Raw genomic sequence first — 14,459 nt, 5'->3', positions numbered from 1 at the left:
TCGAGTTGAGGCCTCTCAACTTGTCGAGTACGTCACTTAAATCAAGCGGTTCTGACAATATCTACTCGACGAGTTTGGGGCTTCCAACTCGTCGAGTTGCTTTGTAAAAGGAATAATTTATAATTTAAATGTGTACTAGGAATCAGGTGTTACAAAGTAAACTACATCACCGGTAATCCAATCCATCTTGAATTTCTGTTTAGTGATTTCCTGAGAATACATGGAGCTTTGAGAGTCAACACGAGGTTGGTGAGCGTTACAGTTTTTTTGCTAACCACAATAATACTTGTAAAAAAGTCTAAAAACTATTATCTTTGTATGAATAACAGTAGTTAAAATAGTGTTTGCATTGAGTCTTTAAAAGCCAAAATATATCTTTGTATAGGTAAATCCATACTTAAAAACCATGTTTATAAAGAGTCTTTGATATCCTTGAAACCCAAATTGTACTATTACAAGAGTAATTCCATTCTTAAAATAGTTTTGAAAGCAACCAAGCCCATGGTTGTAGTAAGATATATATATATATATATATATATATATATATATATATATATATATATTCTAGTTAATGTTTTTAGTAAGTCCTATAACCGAGCAATGTGACTAAATGTACCCCCCTACAACGCTTCGTTGGACGTTGTAGTAAAAATCATAGACAACTATCACCCGCTTCGATTGATCGGTCGAGGGTTGTAGCTAGCAACCGCAGATGGGGATGTCAATCCCGTATAGATCTATACATATGTATCTCGCTCCAAATATTAGCGGTTACAGTAGTGTGGGTATGCTAAGTATTTAAACTCAGCTAATGAATAACATCTCACTAAAAGCCCTTAACTAAAATGTTTGTGAATAGCTCTCAATCCTAACTTAATTCTGATGACTACCTGTAGCATTTAATAGTTACTTTATTTAAACAAGCTTTTCCATTGTTTCATGAATTAAAAAAGTACCTGTATGTAAAGTATCTCCAGCTTCTGCACAACATATCAAAGGATGACATTTTTATTCATACAAGTACTCGAATGGAATGGCCTTTATGCTAGCGTGATAACTATTTTATATGAAAATTCAGCGGGTGGTGAGTGAGTATCCCCAGAATTACTAAAGTCTATCACCCAAACATAGGGCATGTCTTCCCAAGTTTGTATCTTTATTTTGCCCTGGTCATCCATCTATGGATGATATGTAGTACTCATATCGAGTTTGGTTCCTAATAACCTTTTCAGTGACTGCCAAAATTTGGAAGTGAATCTACAATCTCGGTTCGAGATAACAGATATCAGCAAACCGTGCAGTCTGACTATTTCCTTAAGGTAGGTTCTGGTGAGTTTCTCCATCTTGTCAGTTTCTTTGATGGCTAGGAAATGGTCGGAACTGATCAAGTAGTCAACCACTAACCAAAGGGTGTCTCACTCGCTTGAAGTTCCTGACAACTTCACCATGAAGTCCATGGTTATCTGTTCCTATTTCTAATTCAGGATTGATGATTGGTGTAGTAGACCAGATGGCTTCTGGTACTCTGCTTTGACTTTGGAGAGAGTCAAGCATTTACTGACATGGATGGCAATCTCTGCCTTTATCTTGGGTTACCAATAAAGCATCTTGAAATAGAGATACATCTTATCTGATCTGAGATGCATTGGATATCTCGATTTATGAGCTTCGTTTAGAACTAGACTCCTGACTTCACCAAACTTTGGAGTCCAAATTTGGTTCATGAAATATCGTGTTCTGTCTTCCTTGAGGTCAACCCGTTTGTCCATACCTCGTGAATTTTATTTTACGATATTCCCGGGTTTGAGTGCTTCTAGCTGAGAATCACGAATTTGGGTGGTGAGGTTGGAGCGGATGGTTAGGGTTAGAGCCTTTACACATAGAGGCTTTACTCTCTCTTTCCTCCTTAAAGCATCTGCTACGAAATTTGCTTTACCAGGATGAATACGAATTTCGTATTTATAATCATTTAGAAATTCGACACACTTTGTTACATAGAGTTAGTGTCTCCAAATCTTCAAGGCAAACACTACAGATCCAAACTCTAAGTCATGGGTAGTCTAGTTGGTCTTGTTTGGACTAAGATGTATGGATGTGTACGCAATGATTTTATTCTTTTTCTTCAGCATACATCCCAACCCTTGGTGAGAGGCATCGCAGAATACTACAAAGTCTTTTGTTCCCTCTGGAAGAGGAAAAATCAGTGTAATGCACAACAATTGGTTCAAATTTGGAAGGAAGACTCTTGACTGTTTCTCCAATCGAACTTCTTGTCCTTTTGGGTTAGAGCGATGAGAAGCTAGACTATTTTGGTGAAATTCTCAATGAATCTTTGGTCATAGTCTATAAGCCTTAGATATTGGCGTACTTCGCTTGGCGTTGTCATTCAGTACATATAACATAACAAAAAACTCATAGTGACCGTACTGAGTCCTGAATTTAGTCTTTGGAATATCTGCTTCTTGTACTCTGAGTTGATGATAGTTGGATCTTAGGTCGATCTTTGAGTAGTAACGATATCCTTGTATATGGTCAAATAGCTCATCGATCCACGGGAGTGGATATCAGTTCTTGATGGCGAGTTTGTTCAACTCTCAACAGCCGATGCATATCTTGAATGACCCATACTTCTATTTGAAAACAATACTGGTGCGCCTTAAGGAGAGAAGCTTGGCCAGATAAAGACTTGGTCAATAAGTTCTAGAGGTTGATTGGATGGTTCTTTCATTTCCGTTGGTGCCAGACGATAAGGAGATCTTGCAACTGGTGCTGCACCCAAGATTTGATTGATTCGGAATTCGACTTATCTGATTGGAGGTACTCCAGACAGATCCTCTATCAATACATCCGGGTAGTCACACACTTTGCGGTATGTTTTGATTTCCTTACCCTTGTCTTGCCTATCCACCACGTAGGCCAAGAAAGCGAAGTGTCTCTTCTGCAACACCTTCCTGCGTTCATGCAAGAGATGATTCTTAGATTCTTTCCTAATTATCTCCGTAAATCACAAGATTTTTGTTGTTGGGTAAAGGTAGGCGACTAGATTTTTCGTAACATAAGAGTTCCGCTTGATGAAATGATAATTAATCCATTCCGGTGATCACTTCGAAACTTCTAATGGTCATAGGTATTAGGTTGCCGTAAAAGATGTGGTTATTCAAAATGAGAAGGTAATTTGTGAGTATTTATAAAGCGATTTTTCATTGGTTGTTTGCTATTAATACCGTGTAAGCTTCATTAAGTTTGCATGATTTATAGTTAATCATGCTTCCAAACTTATGGGAAATAAAGCTTCAATCGGCACGAGTATCAGATAATACAGAAGAATATATATTGTTGATAGGAAACGGCCTAGTAACCACAGTTGGTTCCTAGTGAGCATTTCTAGCACTTATCACAATTGCTCTTCCTTTGCCACCCTGGTTCTTCCGTTTTGGGTAGTCCTTCTTGAAATACCCTGGTTGAGTGCATTCAAAAAAACTTCTATTTGACAACAATACTGGTGCGCCTCAAGGAGAGAAGCTTGGCCAGATAAAGACTTGGTCAATAAGTTCTTGAGCTTGACTGGATAGTTCTTTCATTTACATTGGTTCCAGAAGGTAAGGAGATCTTGCAACTGGTGCTGCACCCGTGATTTGATCGATTTGGAATTCGACTTATCTGACTGGAGGTACTCCAGACAGATCCTCTAGAAATACGTTCGGGTAGTCACACACTTTGCGGTATGTTTTGATTTCCTTACCCTTGTCTTGCCTATCCACCACATGGGCCAAGAAAGCAAAGCGTCTCTTCTACAACACCTTCTTGCCTTCATGCAAAAGATGATTCTTAGATTCTTTCCTGATTATCTTCGAAAATCACGAGATTTTTGTTGTTGGGTAAAGGTAGGCGACTGGATTTTTCATAACATAAGAGTTCCACTTGATGAAATGGTAATCAATCCATTCCGATGATCACTTCGAAACTTCTAATGGTCATAGGTATTAGGTTGACGTGAAATACATGGTTATTCAGAATGAGAAGGTAATTTGTGAGTATTTCTAAGGCGATTTTTCATTGGTTGTTTGCTATTAACACCGTGTAAGCTTCATTAAGTTTTCATGATTTATGGTTAATCATGCTTCCAAACTTATGGGAAATAAAGCTTCAATCGGCACGAGTATCAGATAATACAGAAGCATATATATTGTTAATAGGAAACGTCCTAGTAACCACAATTGGTTCCTAGGAGAGCATTTCTAGCACTTATCACAATTGCTCTTCCTTTGCCACCCTGGTTCTTCCGTTTCAGGGAGGCCTTCTTGAAATACCCTGGTTGAGTGCATTTGAAGAAACTTCGGCTTCTATCTATAGCAAGGGTTGAGGTTGCGTTGTTTAGGTTCTTCTGCAAAACTTAGAGGTGTGAACATTTAAGTTATAGATGTTACATACCATACTATTTTTAACATGGTGGAAATTGCACTTGGTATAGTTAGGTAAAGTCCTAAAGTAGGGATTTGATGGATCATAAACATTTGTGATTATGGTGTATATAACAATAGGTTTTGGACTAGGTTTGTGATGCTTGAAGTTCTCCTTTGACTTGCCATGGATATTCCTTCTTGTACTCCCAGCCTCGTTCTTTCCTTGTTTGTGGGATCATGGTACCCTGACAGATACGTTGTTTAGTATATTGATAGGTCAATTGCTTAGAACTATCAGAGGTAGTGGGACTAGATGCAGTAACTAGACCTTTGAACTGGTAAAGTTATTCCCTAGATTTTCCTATTAGCCTTTTTTTATTCCAGGTTCACCATTCATGGGCGAGGATTTGTGAGGACGTTAAATCGGGAGGTGTAAGTAGTCACCTCCGACCCTTTCATTATAGGGTTCTAAATTACATAGATTGGTCGATTCCAGGAATCCTATAGATTTCCAAATTATAGAGAGTGAATTGAAATCGTACCAATTTCAAGGTATAGAGAGAGAAGTTTGGAGACTGCTGAATGTTTGATTGTGAACTATGGGTATCTCTACTATCACGGTAGCAGAGTTATTGGTTCTTTTTTTCTTCTTCTTTGGGTTTAGGCGAACTAGGAAAATCTGAAATCTATCCCATATTTTTAGTATTTTAAAATGTGTATGTTGTTTTGGGGTTGATATAAAGTTTCTAAGGTACTAGTTTTCTGCAACGAATATTGAGAACATCCTTTAAACTCTAAAACTTTCAACCATTGTAGTCTGTCAAGCTTCTTGCTCAACGTTGATTGTTCATCGGCCCGACCATAAATAACATAGGAGTATGTTCTAGATTTATTTATGGTATGGATTATGTACGATACAAACCTTAATTGAGGCATTTGGCCTAATGGGTTGAGTTGGTAGTTTTATTAGGAGGTATATTAGAGTTTTATTAAGTGCTCTGAATGCAGGTAAGAGTATATATAACTCTTATATATTTTTGCTGGTGGGTTTTGCAGTATTATTAAATTTTGTTTTGTACTCCAAGACTACCAAGTACAGACGAGGGCTAGACAGGAAACACAAGAGGGTAGGACCATTTTAGCAATTAAGCCGTTTTGAAATCCAACAACCCTATGCGACCCTTCAAACTAGATTCCCCTTAACGTAAATAGCCAAGAAGTAGTGCAATTAGTATTAATAATACTTTTATTAGAAGCTAGTTTCTATTTTTATATTCCTCTTTCGAGGATACGAGTTCTCAATAGCCAATTTAGCTCTGATACCAATCTTTCACACCCCGGCCGAGGCGGCGGAACACGCCGTGTTGTGTGACTAAGTTCATGGATCATAGGTAAACTCAATATATAGCACAGGTACAACAATAAAAAAATATAGCATTCGTGTTCCATCTTGATGTTTGAATACAAGGTTTTTACAAATAATAATAATACATGAGTTGTCTTAACAGATAGACATATAATACAACAGCAACTCAACAAGTAAACTAGGTCACCTGCAATTCAATCCATCTTGAATGCTTGTTTAGTGATTTCCCGAGAATACATGCAGTTTTTAGAGTCAACACGAGGTCGGTGAGCGTTACAGCTTTTCTACTAACCGCAGTAATACTTTTAAAAAATCTAAAAACTATTATCTTTGTATGAATAACAATAATTGAAACAAGTTTTTGCAATGAGTCTTTAAAACCCAATATGTATCTTTGTATAAGTAAATCAATACTTAAAAACCGTGTTTATAAAGAATCTTTGAGGATCCTTGAAAACCAAATTGTACTATTACATAAGTAATTCCTTTCTAAAAAATATTTTTGAAAGCAACCAAGGCCTTGGTTGTAGTGAGAAAGAGAGAGATATTCTAGTTAATGTTTTTAGTAAGTCCTATAACCAAGCTATGTGACTGAATATACCCCCTACAACGCTTCATTGGACGTTGTAGTAAAAATTGTAGACACCTATCACCCGCTTCGATTAATCGGTCGATGGTTGTAGCTAGCAACTGCAGGTAATGATGTCAACCCCGTATAGATGTATACGTATGTATCTCGCTCCGAAGATTAACGGTTACAGTAATGTGGGTATGCTAAGTATTTAAACTCAGCTAATGAATAACGTCTCACTAAAAAGCCCTTAACTAAAAAGTTTGTGAATAGCTCTCAACCCTAACTTAATTGTGATTAAGTCACAAGGCATAATGAATATTGTTTGTATAAGATTTATAAAAGTCGACTATGTTTGACATGTGCAAAAGTGTAATATGCTCGTTTTTATAAAAGTGAGTGTTTCAAATTAATGAATATGTACATACATAAATCTTGTGTACTTGAACATATAAACAAACATGCATAGTAATAGTTTGAATCCTTGAAATACTACAAAATTCTATAACGTTCTTGTTATAATATACAATGTCACATAAAAATCATATATTTTATATCATGTAGTATTTGGTGTGTGAACTAGTTATTTCACGATAAAATAACCATAATACATATACGAAAAATTTATAGTAGTTTATTCGTAACAATATGGTAAATTGTTAATGTAACGCCCGTAGATCCGGGTTAGTCAATTTAGAGATAATAGGGATTAAAAACGACTTTTCTACAAAAGATTATTTAGAATAAATAATCTTAACCAAGTTATAGAATATGTCTCAAGGGTTTCGTACATATAAAGAGCGCCGAAATCCGAGTTATAATGAAGAAGTTATGACCCGTCGAAATTTTGCGATGGAACTGGCACGGCACTGGGGAGACGTAAATAGTGAATTTATGATAGAGCGACTTTTAGCCTTAGTGATCTAAATGAAAGTCATAGAATATGTTAACCTGAGAGCATCCATAAAAAGAACGCCCAAATCTGACTTCGTATGAGGAAGTTATGATTTCTCTAAGATTTGGCTTAGCAGTGCACGACCCGAAACTCGAATTTTAGTTCAAGCGGTTTTTGGCTTACGTGACCTAAATGAGATTTGAAGATCTAATTAATAGGAACTCAACGGTAAAAAGACATACGAAAACGGAGTCTGTATGAAGGAGTTACAAATTTTTCACGGTCATTTAACAATCTAATCTTCTCGTACTGTTAAATTTAAGATCGGTCAAGAATTAGCCGACGGAGTCAAAATGAAAGTTGTAGATCATATTTTTACCTACGCGTGGATATAAAGAACGTCAAAAACGGAGCTCGCATGTGAAAGTTACGGATTTTAGAAGTCGGAAGTGTGCTGTGCGAAAATGGGTGACGTGACACAATCTTGGCCATTGCTTTCTCCCCAAGTCTTGCCACCAGATGGTGACATGTGGAACCAAGTTCAGCCATATTTCACACTATAAATAGAACCTCTCCCACCCTCATTTTCTTCACACCTTTCCCATTCTTTCTTCTCTTACTCTCTCTCTAGAACCTCTCTCTAGCCCCGAAACCCCCCGAAAAGCCTAGGGAACCTCCCTAGCACGAGACAGAAGCCCCAGAGTGCTCAACGGCTCCGAGAAGAAGAGCTTTTTGGCTCGGGAACGCTTCTCCAAGCAAAGCCCGGTTTTCTATAAAACCCGCTGTGAGTGAGCTACGCCTACGCTATTTTTAATATAGTTTTTATTTAATTATAGTAACGTTATTAGGAACTTATAATAAGTACTTAGACTATTATTATGGGTTATATAAGTATTGTTTAACACTTATATAATAGTAATAATAGCTAGACTATTAATTTGTCTCGGCGAATAATAGACTAAACTCTAGTGGTAATAATACTAGGTTTCGTCGAAGGAAATTATTTTTAAGAAGCGAAGCGCTGTCTGAGTTCAGAATCACCACATTTTCAAGTGAGTGCATAGTTACTTTCATCTTACACATAGATATGAAGTATTTTATATGAATTACGGGTTATGTGTGCATATTATCCAAATACTTGCTGTCTATGCTGGATGAATGATTTTATACATGTTTTAAATGATTTAAACTGTATATTTATTTTATATCTACAAATATTTTGGGATAAAATATGGGTAGATGAAATAGATGGTGTGTGATGAAATAAAATGATGAGAGATAGGTGATGATAGGAAGGTGATGATAATTAGGTGATGAGGAATCGGTGATGTAGGATGAAGAATACTATAACCTTGTCCGACAATTTGGAGATGTAGTCATCTACCAGAGTATAGATGGCGACCACAAACTATTATAGACAACCCCGTGGAAACACCAGCAGGCTCATAACCTGTAGGTGATGAATTACGAGTTCAGGCGATGTTGTAACTACGTATTCATGCGATGATACTCTAACCCCTTACTATGAATTACGAGTTCAGACGATGTTGTAACTACGTATTCATGCGATGATACCCTAACCCTGTTGGGCACGTATTGAGGGAGTAATCCCTGAATCAATATTGTCTATGCGATGTAGGCGATGATCCTTAGGGAGAGTCCTTAGGATTAAACATATAAAGAAATGCGATGTAAGGAGATAAGAGGTAAATATGATGTAGGAGACGACCTTTAGGATAAATCCTTAGGGAAGGTACTTAAGAGTAAAGAAGATAATGGGGATGGGTAATTAGGTTATTTGTTTGATGATTAAGCAAAATAATTATATTATTGTGGGTTGAAAACCATATGTACTCACCAGGTTTCCCAACCTGACTCACTCAGTTTATTTATATCACAGGTGTTGATATGAAGTCACATTACAATGAGAGATTAAGGAGATATAAATCACTAGTGATAATGAATGTAAGTTCTATTTATGCTTATGTTTCTGTATTGGTAATGACATCCCAAATGTTTTAAAATTAATAAAAATACTTTTCTTCGGAGATGCTTTGAAAACGTATTTATCATGTTTTGCTAGGAATAAATTCCGCAACCTTTTTATTAAAAGAGATACTCTGCTTTTTATAAAGCATAAACAAAATCGGTTTTTTCTGGCCGTGAAAATGGGGATGTCACAGTTAAATAATAATATTTTTATAAACTAGATTTATTGTATTTTCGCATAAAAAGAAATTGATTTTTATAAACAAAATATTTAGGCATATGTATCCCTCCCCCCCCCCCCCCCTCCCCCGCGCGCGCAAAATAATTAAAATATAAAAAAAATATCGTAAGCACTGAGTCTCGATGCGTGAACGCAGAGTAGATTTGTTTTGGTGAAGTGCAATGCGAGAAACCACAAAATTAAGTGTTCCTTGCGTTTAAAACGAGTCACCAAGTCTATTTATATTGCCTAATAAACCAAATGGTAGTTTTGGTATCAGTTATCATGTATAGGGTGGTATTCGTTAAAATAAATAAATGCTAGGGTTTGATTTTGTTAAAATCATCCCCAAGGGACTGATATGGCAATCCATTTCCGAAATAGGGGGCTGAAGTGAACATTTTAAACCCAAGTTTGAGAATGGGATTAGTTTTGAGGACGATGGTTGGCAATATCAGTAAACTTTGGGGTGTGCTTTAATTAAAATAAATACAAGTTTGGTTGCCTGTTCAAATTCCAGATCAGGTGTTTAATTTTCTCGTGAAGAGGAAATCGAGACCCACTTCGAGGTCCCATGCTCGACTGATAATTAACGAATGAATGGGAATGGAATTTTTCAAGGTGGCGATGCTCGACTACTCACAGTGACAACCAGCGGTGGTGATGACGGCTCAGCAAAGTGGCGGCAGGGGGAGATCGACGAGACCGAATGGATGAAGGGAGGAAGCAACGAAGCTTCTTCCTGCTCTGATGGAGATGTGCGAAGGGGGAAGGGAGGTTTGTTTCCGAGGCGACGCGAGCGAAGCGACGCAGGTGGTGAAGAAGCAGCGAAACGGCTGTGATTTCAGGGGGATGCAGCAAAGGCGAGACCTTCGGAGGTCTAGGGTCGATCGGAAACGGCAGAGAAAGAAGCGAGGGTCTCCGGTCTTTGGCCGGCCGCAGAGCGTGTTAACAGTCCTCAATCAAGAGGCGGATCGATGGTGGATTCCCACTGCGAACAGGGAGGAGGAAGGAGGAGGAGTAATGGTTCGGTGGTTTACTGGTCGTCGATCATCAACAGGTAAAAAAAATTCTTTTTTATTTTATTTGGGGTTTAATAGAAATTATTGGGGTGTTTAGGTTTTCCTGGAAATCGATGATAATGAAGGGGACATGGGTTTGATTTTTGACAAAAATCCATGGGTGTTTGCATTGGTTGGATAAGCTTTGGTGTTTTGACAGGGAAAATGAAGGAGAAGCAATGAAGTTTTCATGTTCATTGGCTTGACTGATTTGTCAAGAACAAGACCGTGTTCTTGACTAGAACGAAGGAGAAGAGTGAAGACTAGATGTTGCATCTTTGGTGATTCTTGACCGTTTCAGAAGGGAAACACACATTTCTTGTGTAAACTAAGATATATTGAAATGTGAAATAATCTTCAAATTCCTTTTGTGTGTAAACTTAGATATATTGAAATGTGATGTAATCTTCAAATTAATTAATTTGAGTGTACTTTAAATGTATTGATTTAACTTGAATATATATATTTTGTATTTGATTTGGTATTGGAGTGTGTATTGGTATAATTTTTAAATAAATATAATGTGAATTGTTGGTTTTAGTAATATCTTTTAGGTTTAGTCATATTCTATGCATATGCATGTGACTATTTGTTTGATTTAGTATGTATTATTGGTTGTTTTCCATATATATATATATATATATATATATATATATATATATATATATATATATATATATATATATATATATATATATATATATATATATATATATATATATATATATATATATATATATAAGACTTTCACAAATCATTTCTTAACAATTATAATCTATTTTTATTTGTGTAACTTCTGGTTCTTAGTATGTATTTAACTTATAAATTATTCTATTTTATGGAGCAACTCGACGAGTTGGGAGCCCCAAACTTGTCGAGTAGAGATCATAAGGACCGCACATTTTAAGTAACCTACTCGACGAGTTGGGAGGCCTCAACTTGACGAGTAGGCTAGTAAAGATCAAACCCTAATTTCAGGGGTTTGCACCAAATTTAAACACTTTAACCCCAAGGTGTTGGTCTCATTTCCACCCTCCAAGTCCCTAACACTAGATCTCGAAACCCTAATCCGGTCCATGAGATATAAGGCTCCTCCAGCCTTGAATTCCAAGTTTTTATCCATCCATCTCAGGGATTCACTAGCCACATTTTCAGGTTTCAAGGCTTCTAGCTGTGCCTCCTTAATTTGTGTGGACAGATGTGAATGGATAGTCATAGTTAATGATTTTACTCTACGACCAGAGTATTCTTTCCGACTTAGGGCGTCAGCTACTACGTTGGATTTACCGGGATGATAACAAATGTCACATTCGTAGTCATTAAGCAGCTCGACCCACTGTCGTTGCCTCATGTTGAGCTCCTTCTGGTCGAATATATGTTGACGGCTTTTGTGGTCTGTAAAGATAGTGCTCTTTGTACCATACAAATAGTGTCTCCAAATCTTTAGAACAAATACCACTGCTCCTAACTCAAGATCGTGTGTGGTGTAGTTGACTTCGTGTGTCTTTAGCTGTCTTGAGGCATAAGCGATGACCTTTCCTCGTTGCATGAGAATGCACCCAAGCCCTTGGTTGCATGCACCACAATAAACTACAAAGTCTTCTATCCCTTCTGGGAGGGATAGTATCGGTGCGCTGCGTAAGGCTCGTTTCAGAGTTTGAAATGCCTTCTCTTGTTTATCTTCCCAATCAAAGGCCACACCTTTCTGGGTCAATGTAGTAAGTGGTTTCGCGATTCTAGAGAAGTTCTGAATAAACCTGCGGTAGTAGCCAGCGAGACCTAGAAATTGACGAATTTCCGTAGGCGTCCTTGGTGCTGACCAGTTTTCTATTGCCTTGATTTTTGAAGGGTCCATGTGAATGCATTCTTTGCTTACCACGTGACCTAGAAATTCGACTCTTCGAATCCAAAACTCGCAATTAAAGAATTTCGCATAAAGTTTCTTAGTTCGCAGTGTTTGTAAGACTTGTCATAGATGTTGACTATGTTCCTCTTTACTGCGCGAGTAGATAAGTATACCGTCGATGAACACTATCATGAACTTATCTAGGTAAGAACGACATACTCGGTTCATTAAATCCATGAACACTGCGGACGCGTTTGATAATCTGAAAGGTATGACTACGAACTCGTAGTGGACATAGCGAGTTCGGAAGGCCGTTTTGGGAACATCTTCTTCTAAAACTCGCAGCTGATGGTACCCGGATCTTAAATCAAATTTTGAAAAGTAGCTCGCTCCTTAGAGTTGTTCAAACAAGTCGTCGATGCGCAAAAGAGGATAACGGTTCTTAATGGTTAACTTGTTAAGCTCACGATATTCAATGCACATATGGAAAGAGCTGTCTTTCTTCTTCACGAATAAGACCGATGCTCCCTAGGGTGAGAAGCTTGGTCTAATGAAGCCCTTGTTGAGCAGTTTGTTCAGTTGACCGGATAGTTCCTGCATCTCAGCTGGTGCTAAACGATAGGGTGATTTGGCGACTGGGGTAGCCCCTAGAACTAAGTCAATCCTGAACTCGACTTGACGTTGAGGTGGCAATTCTGGTAGTTCTTCTGGAAAGATGTCGGGAAAGTCGCGTACTTCTGGGATGTTCTTTATGTCTTTCGTCTCTTGACTCATGTCGACTATATGAGCAAGGAATTACTTTCGTAAGTGCTTCTGTGCTCGCATACTTGAGATGATACGAAGGCTTGTGCCTGGTTTGTCGCCACAGATAACTAGTGTTTCGTTAGACGATAGGTGAAGACGAACGGCTTTTTTAAAGCACAAAATGTCAGCATGATGGCGACTTAACCAGTCCATGCCAACAATGACATCAAAACTTTTAATTGATACCAACATGAGGTCGATTGAAAATGAATGGCTATTTAAGGAGACAGTGCATCCTATGAAAATTTTGTTAGAAGTCTCGGTCTTTCCATTAGCCATTTCTACGATGGACGTTTGTTTTAGTGCTTGCGCAGTTTGATTAAGTAAGTGCTTAAATTCTTGGTTCACGAAACTTCTCTTCGCTCCACTATCGAATAGTATGCACGCATATGATTTATTGAGGAGGAATATACCCGTGACTACGGTGCGGTCCGCCATTGCTTCCTCGTGACCGATAGCAAGCAGTCTTCCTGTTCCGCCAGCATTCTTGGCTTTAGGTAAATCTCTTTTGAAGTGCCCGTTTTCGCCACACCCGTAGCAGGCCTGGATTGCTCCTGTGCCAGGGACCTGGTTGATTGGCCTAGCTGGTGCTTTGCAGAAATGGGCCATGTGCCCCTTCCTGTGACAATTAAAATAGTGCATTTCCCGGTAGGGGCCGTTGTGATGGAAACTGCACTTGTTACACTTGGGTAGGCTCCCCGCATATTGTTTCACTGGTGCAGGGGTTGCGGGAGTTTTTGCAAAATGAACATCCACAATCTGTTGTTTCTTTGCAGAGGGTTGTGCTGCTTTGATCTTATTATCCCAGATCTTCCTCTTATTATTACTTGTTTTGGCTGGTTCTAGTACAATAGCGGTAGTTGTGGTTACTCGTGGTGGGACTCCGTGGTCCACCAGTCATTGTGCCAACCGCTTGGCACTGTCGAATGTAGCCGGGTTCAGTGCTAGAATGTTTCCCTGAAATGGAGGTACTAGCCCCCATATAAATTTCTTGATTTTCTTGCTTTTGGTAGGGACCATGCCTGAACATACGACCACTAAATCACTGAATCTTGCTGTGTAGGCCACTAAATCAGAACCTTTCATCTTAAGGCTCCATAGTTCCTGCTCGAGCTTCTGAATTTCACCACTCGGGCAGTACTCTGCCAACATAAGGTCCTTCACTGTATCCCGGACCATTTCGTTATCCCCTATTAGGGTGAGTGACTTGACATGGCCATTCCACCACATCAGGGCTCTATTAGAAAAGGTAAAAGCGATAAACTTTACTTTGCTAACCTTCGGGTAGGAGTAGATCTCAAAGA

General features: G+C 38.3%; 2 protein-coding genes across 2 annotated transcripts; one reads left to right on the top strand and one right to left on the bottom strand.

The window, feature by feature from the left end:
- The first annotated feature begins 9,926 nt into the window (after positions 1 to 9,926).
- Positions 9,927 to 10,989, top strand: LOC122195065 (uncharacterized). Its single transcript, XM_042896535.2, has 2 exons — positions 9,927 to 10,504; positions 10,666 to 10,989. The coding sequence occupies exons 1-2, from the start codon at positions 10,195 to 10,197 to the stop codon at positions 10,686 to 10,688; spliced, it is 333 nt and encodes a 110-aa protein (XP_042752469.1). The 5' UTR covers positions 9,927 to 10,194; the 3' UTR covers positions 10,689 to 10,989.
- Positions 10,990 to 13,146: 2,157 nt separating this feature from the next.
- LOC111892758 (uncharacterized) lies at positions 13,147 to 13,764 on the bottom strand. The gene has a single exon (XM_023888815.1). The coding sequence runs from the start codon at positions 13,762 to 13,764 to the stop codon at positions 13,147 to 13,149; it is 618 nt and encodes a 205-aa protein (XP_023744583.1).
- Positions 13,765 to 14,459: the final 695 nt, after the last annotated feature.

This window comes from Lactuca sativa, chromosome 7 (assembly GCF_002870075.4).
Source record: "Lactuca sativa cultivar Salinas chromosome 7, Lsat_Salinas_v11, whole genome shotgun sequence".
Classification (NCBI taxonomy): domain Eukaryota; kingdom Viridiplantae; phylum Streptophyta; class Magnoliopsida; order Asterales; family Asteraceae; genus Lactuca; species Lactuca sativa.
This window is presented reverse-complemented; position numbering and strand designations above follow the sequence as displayed.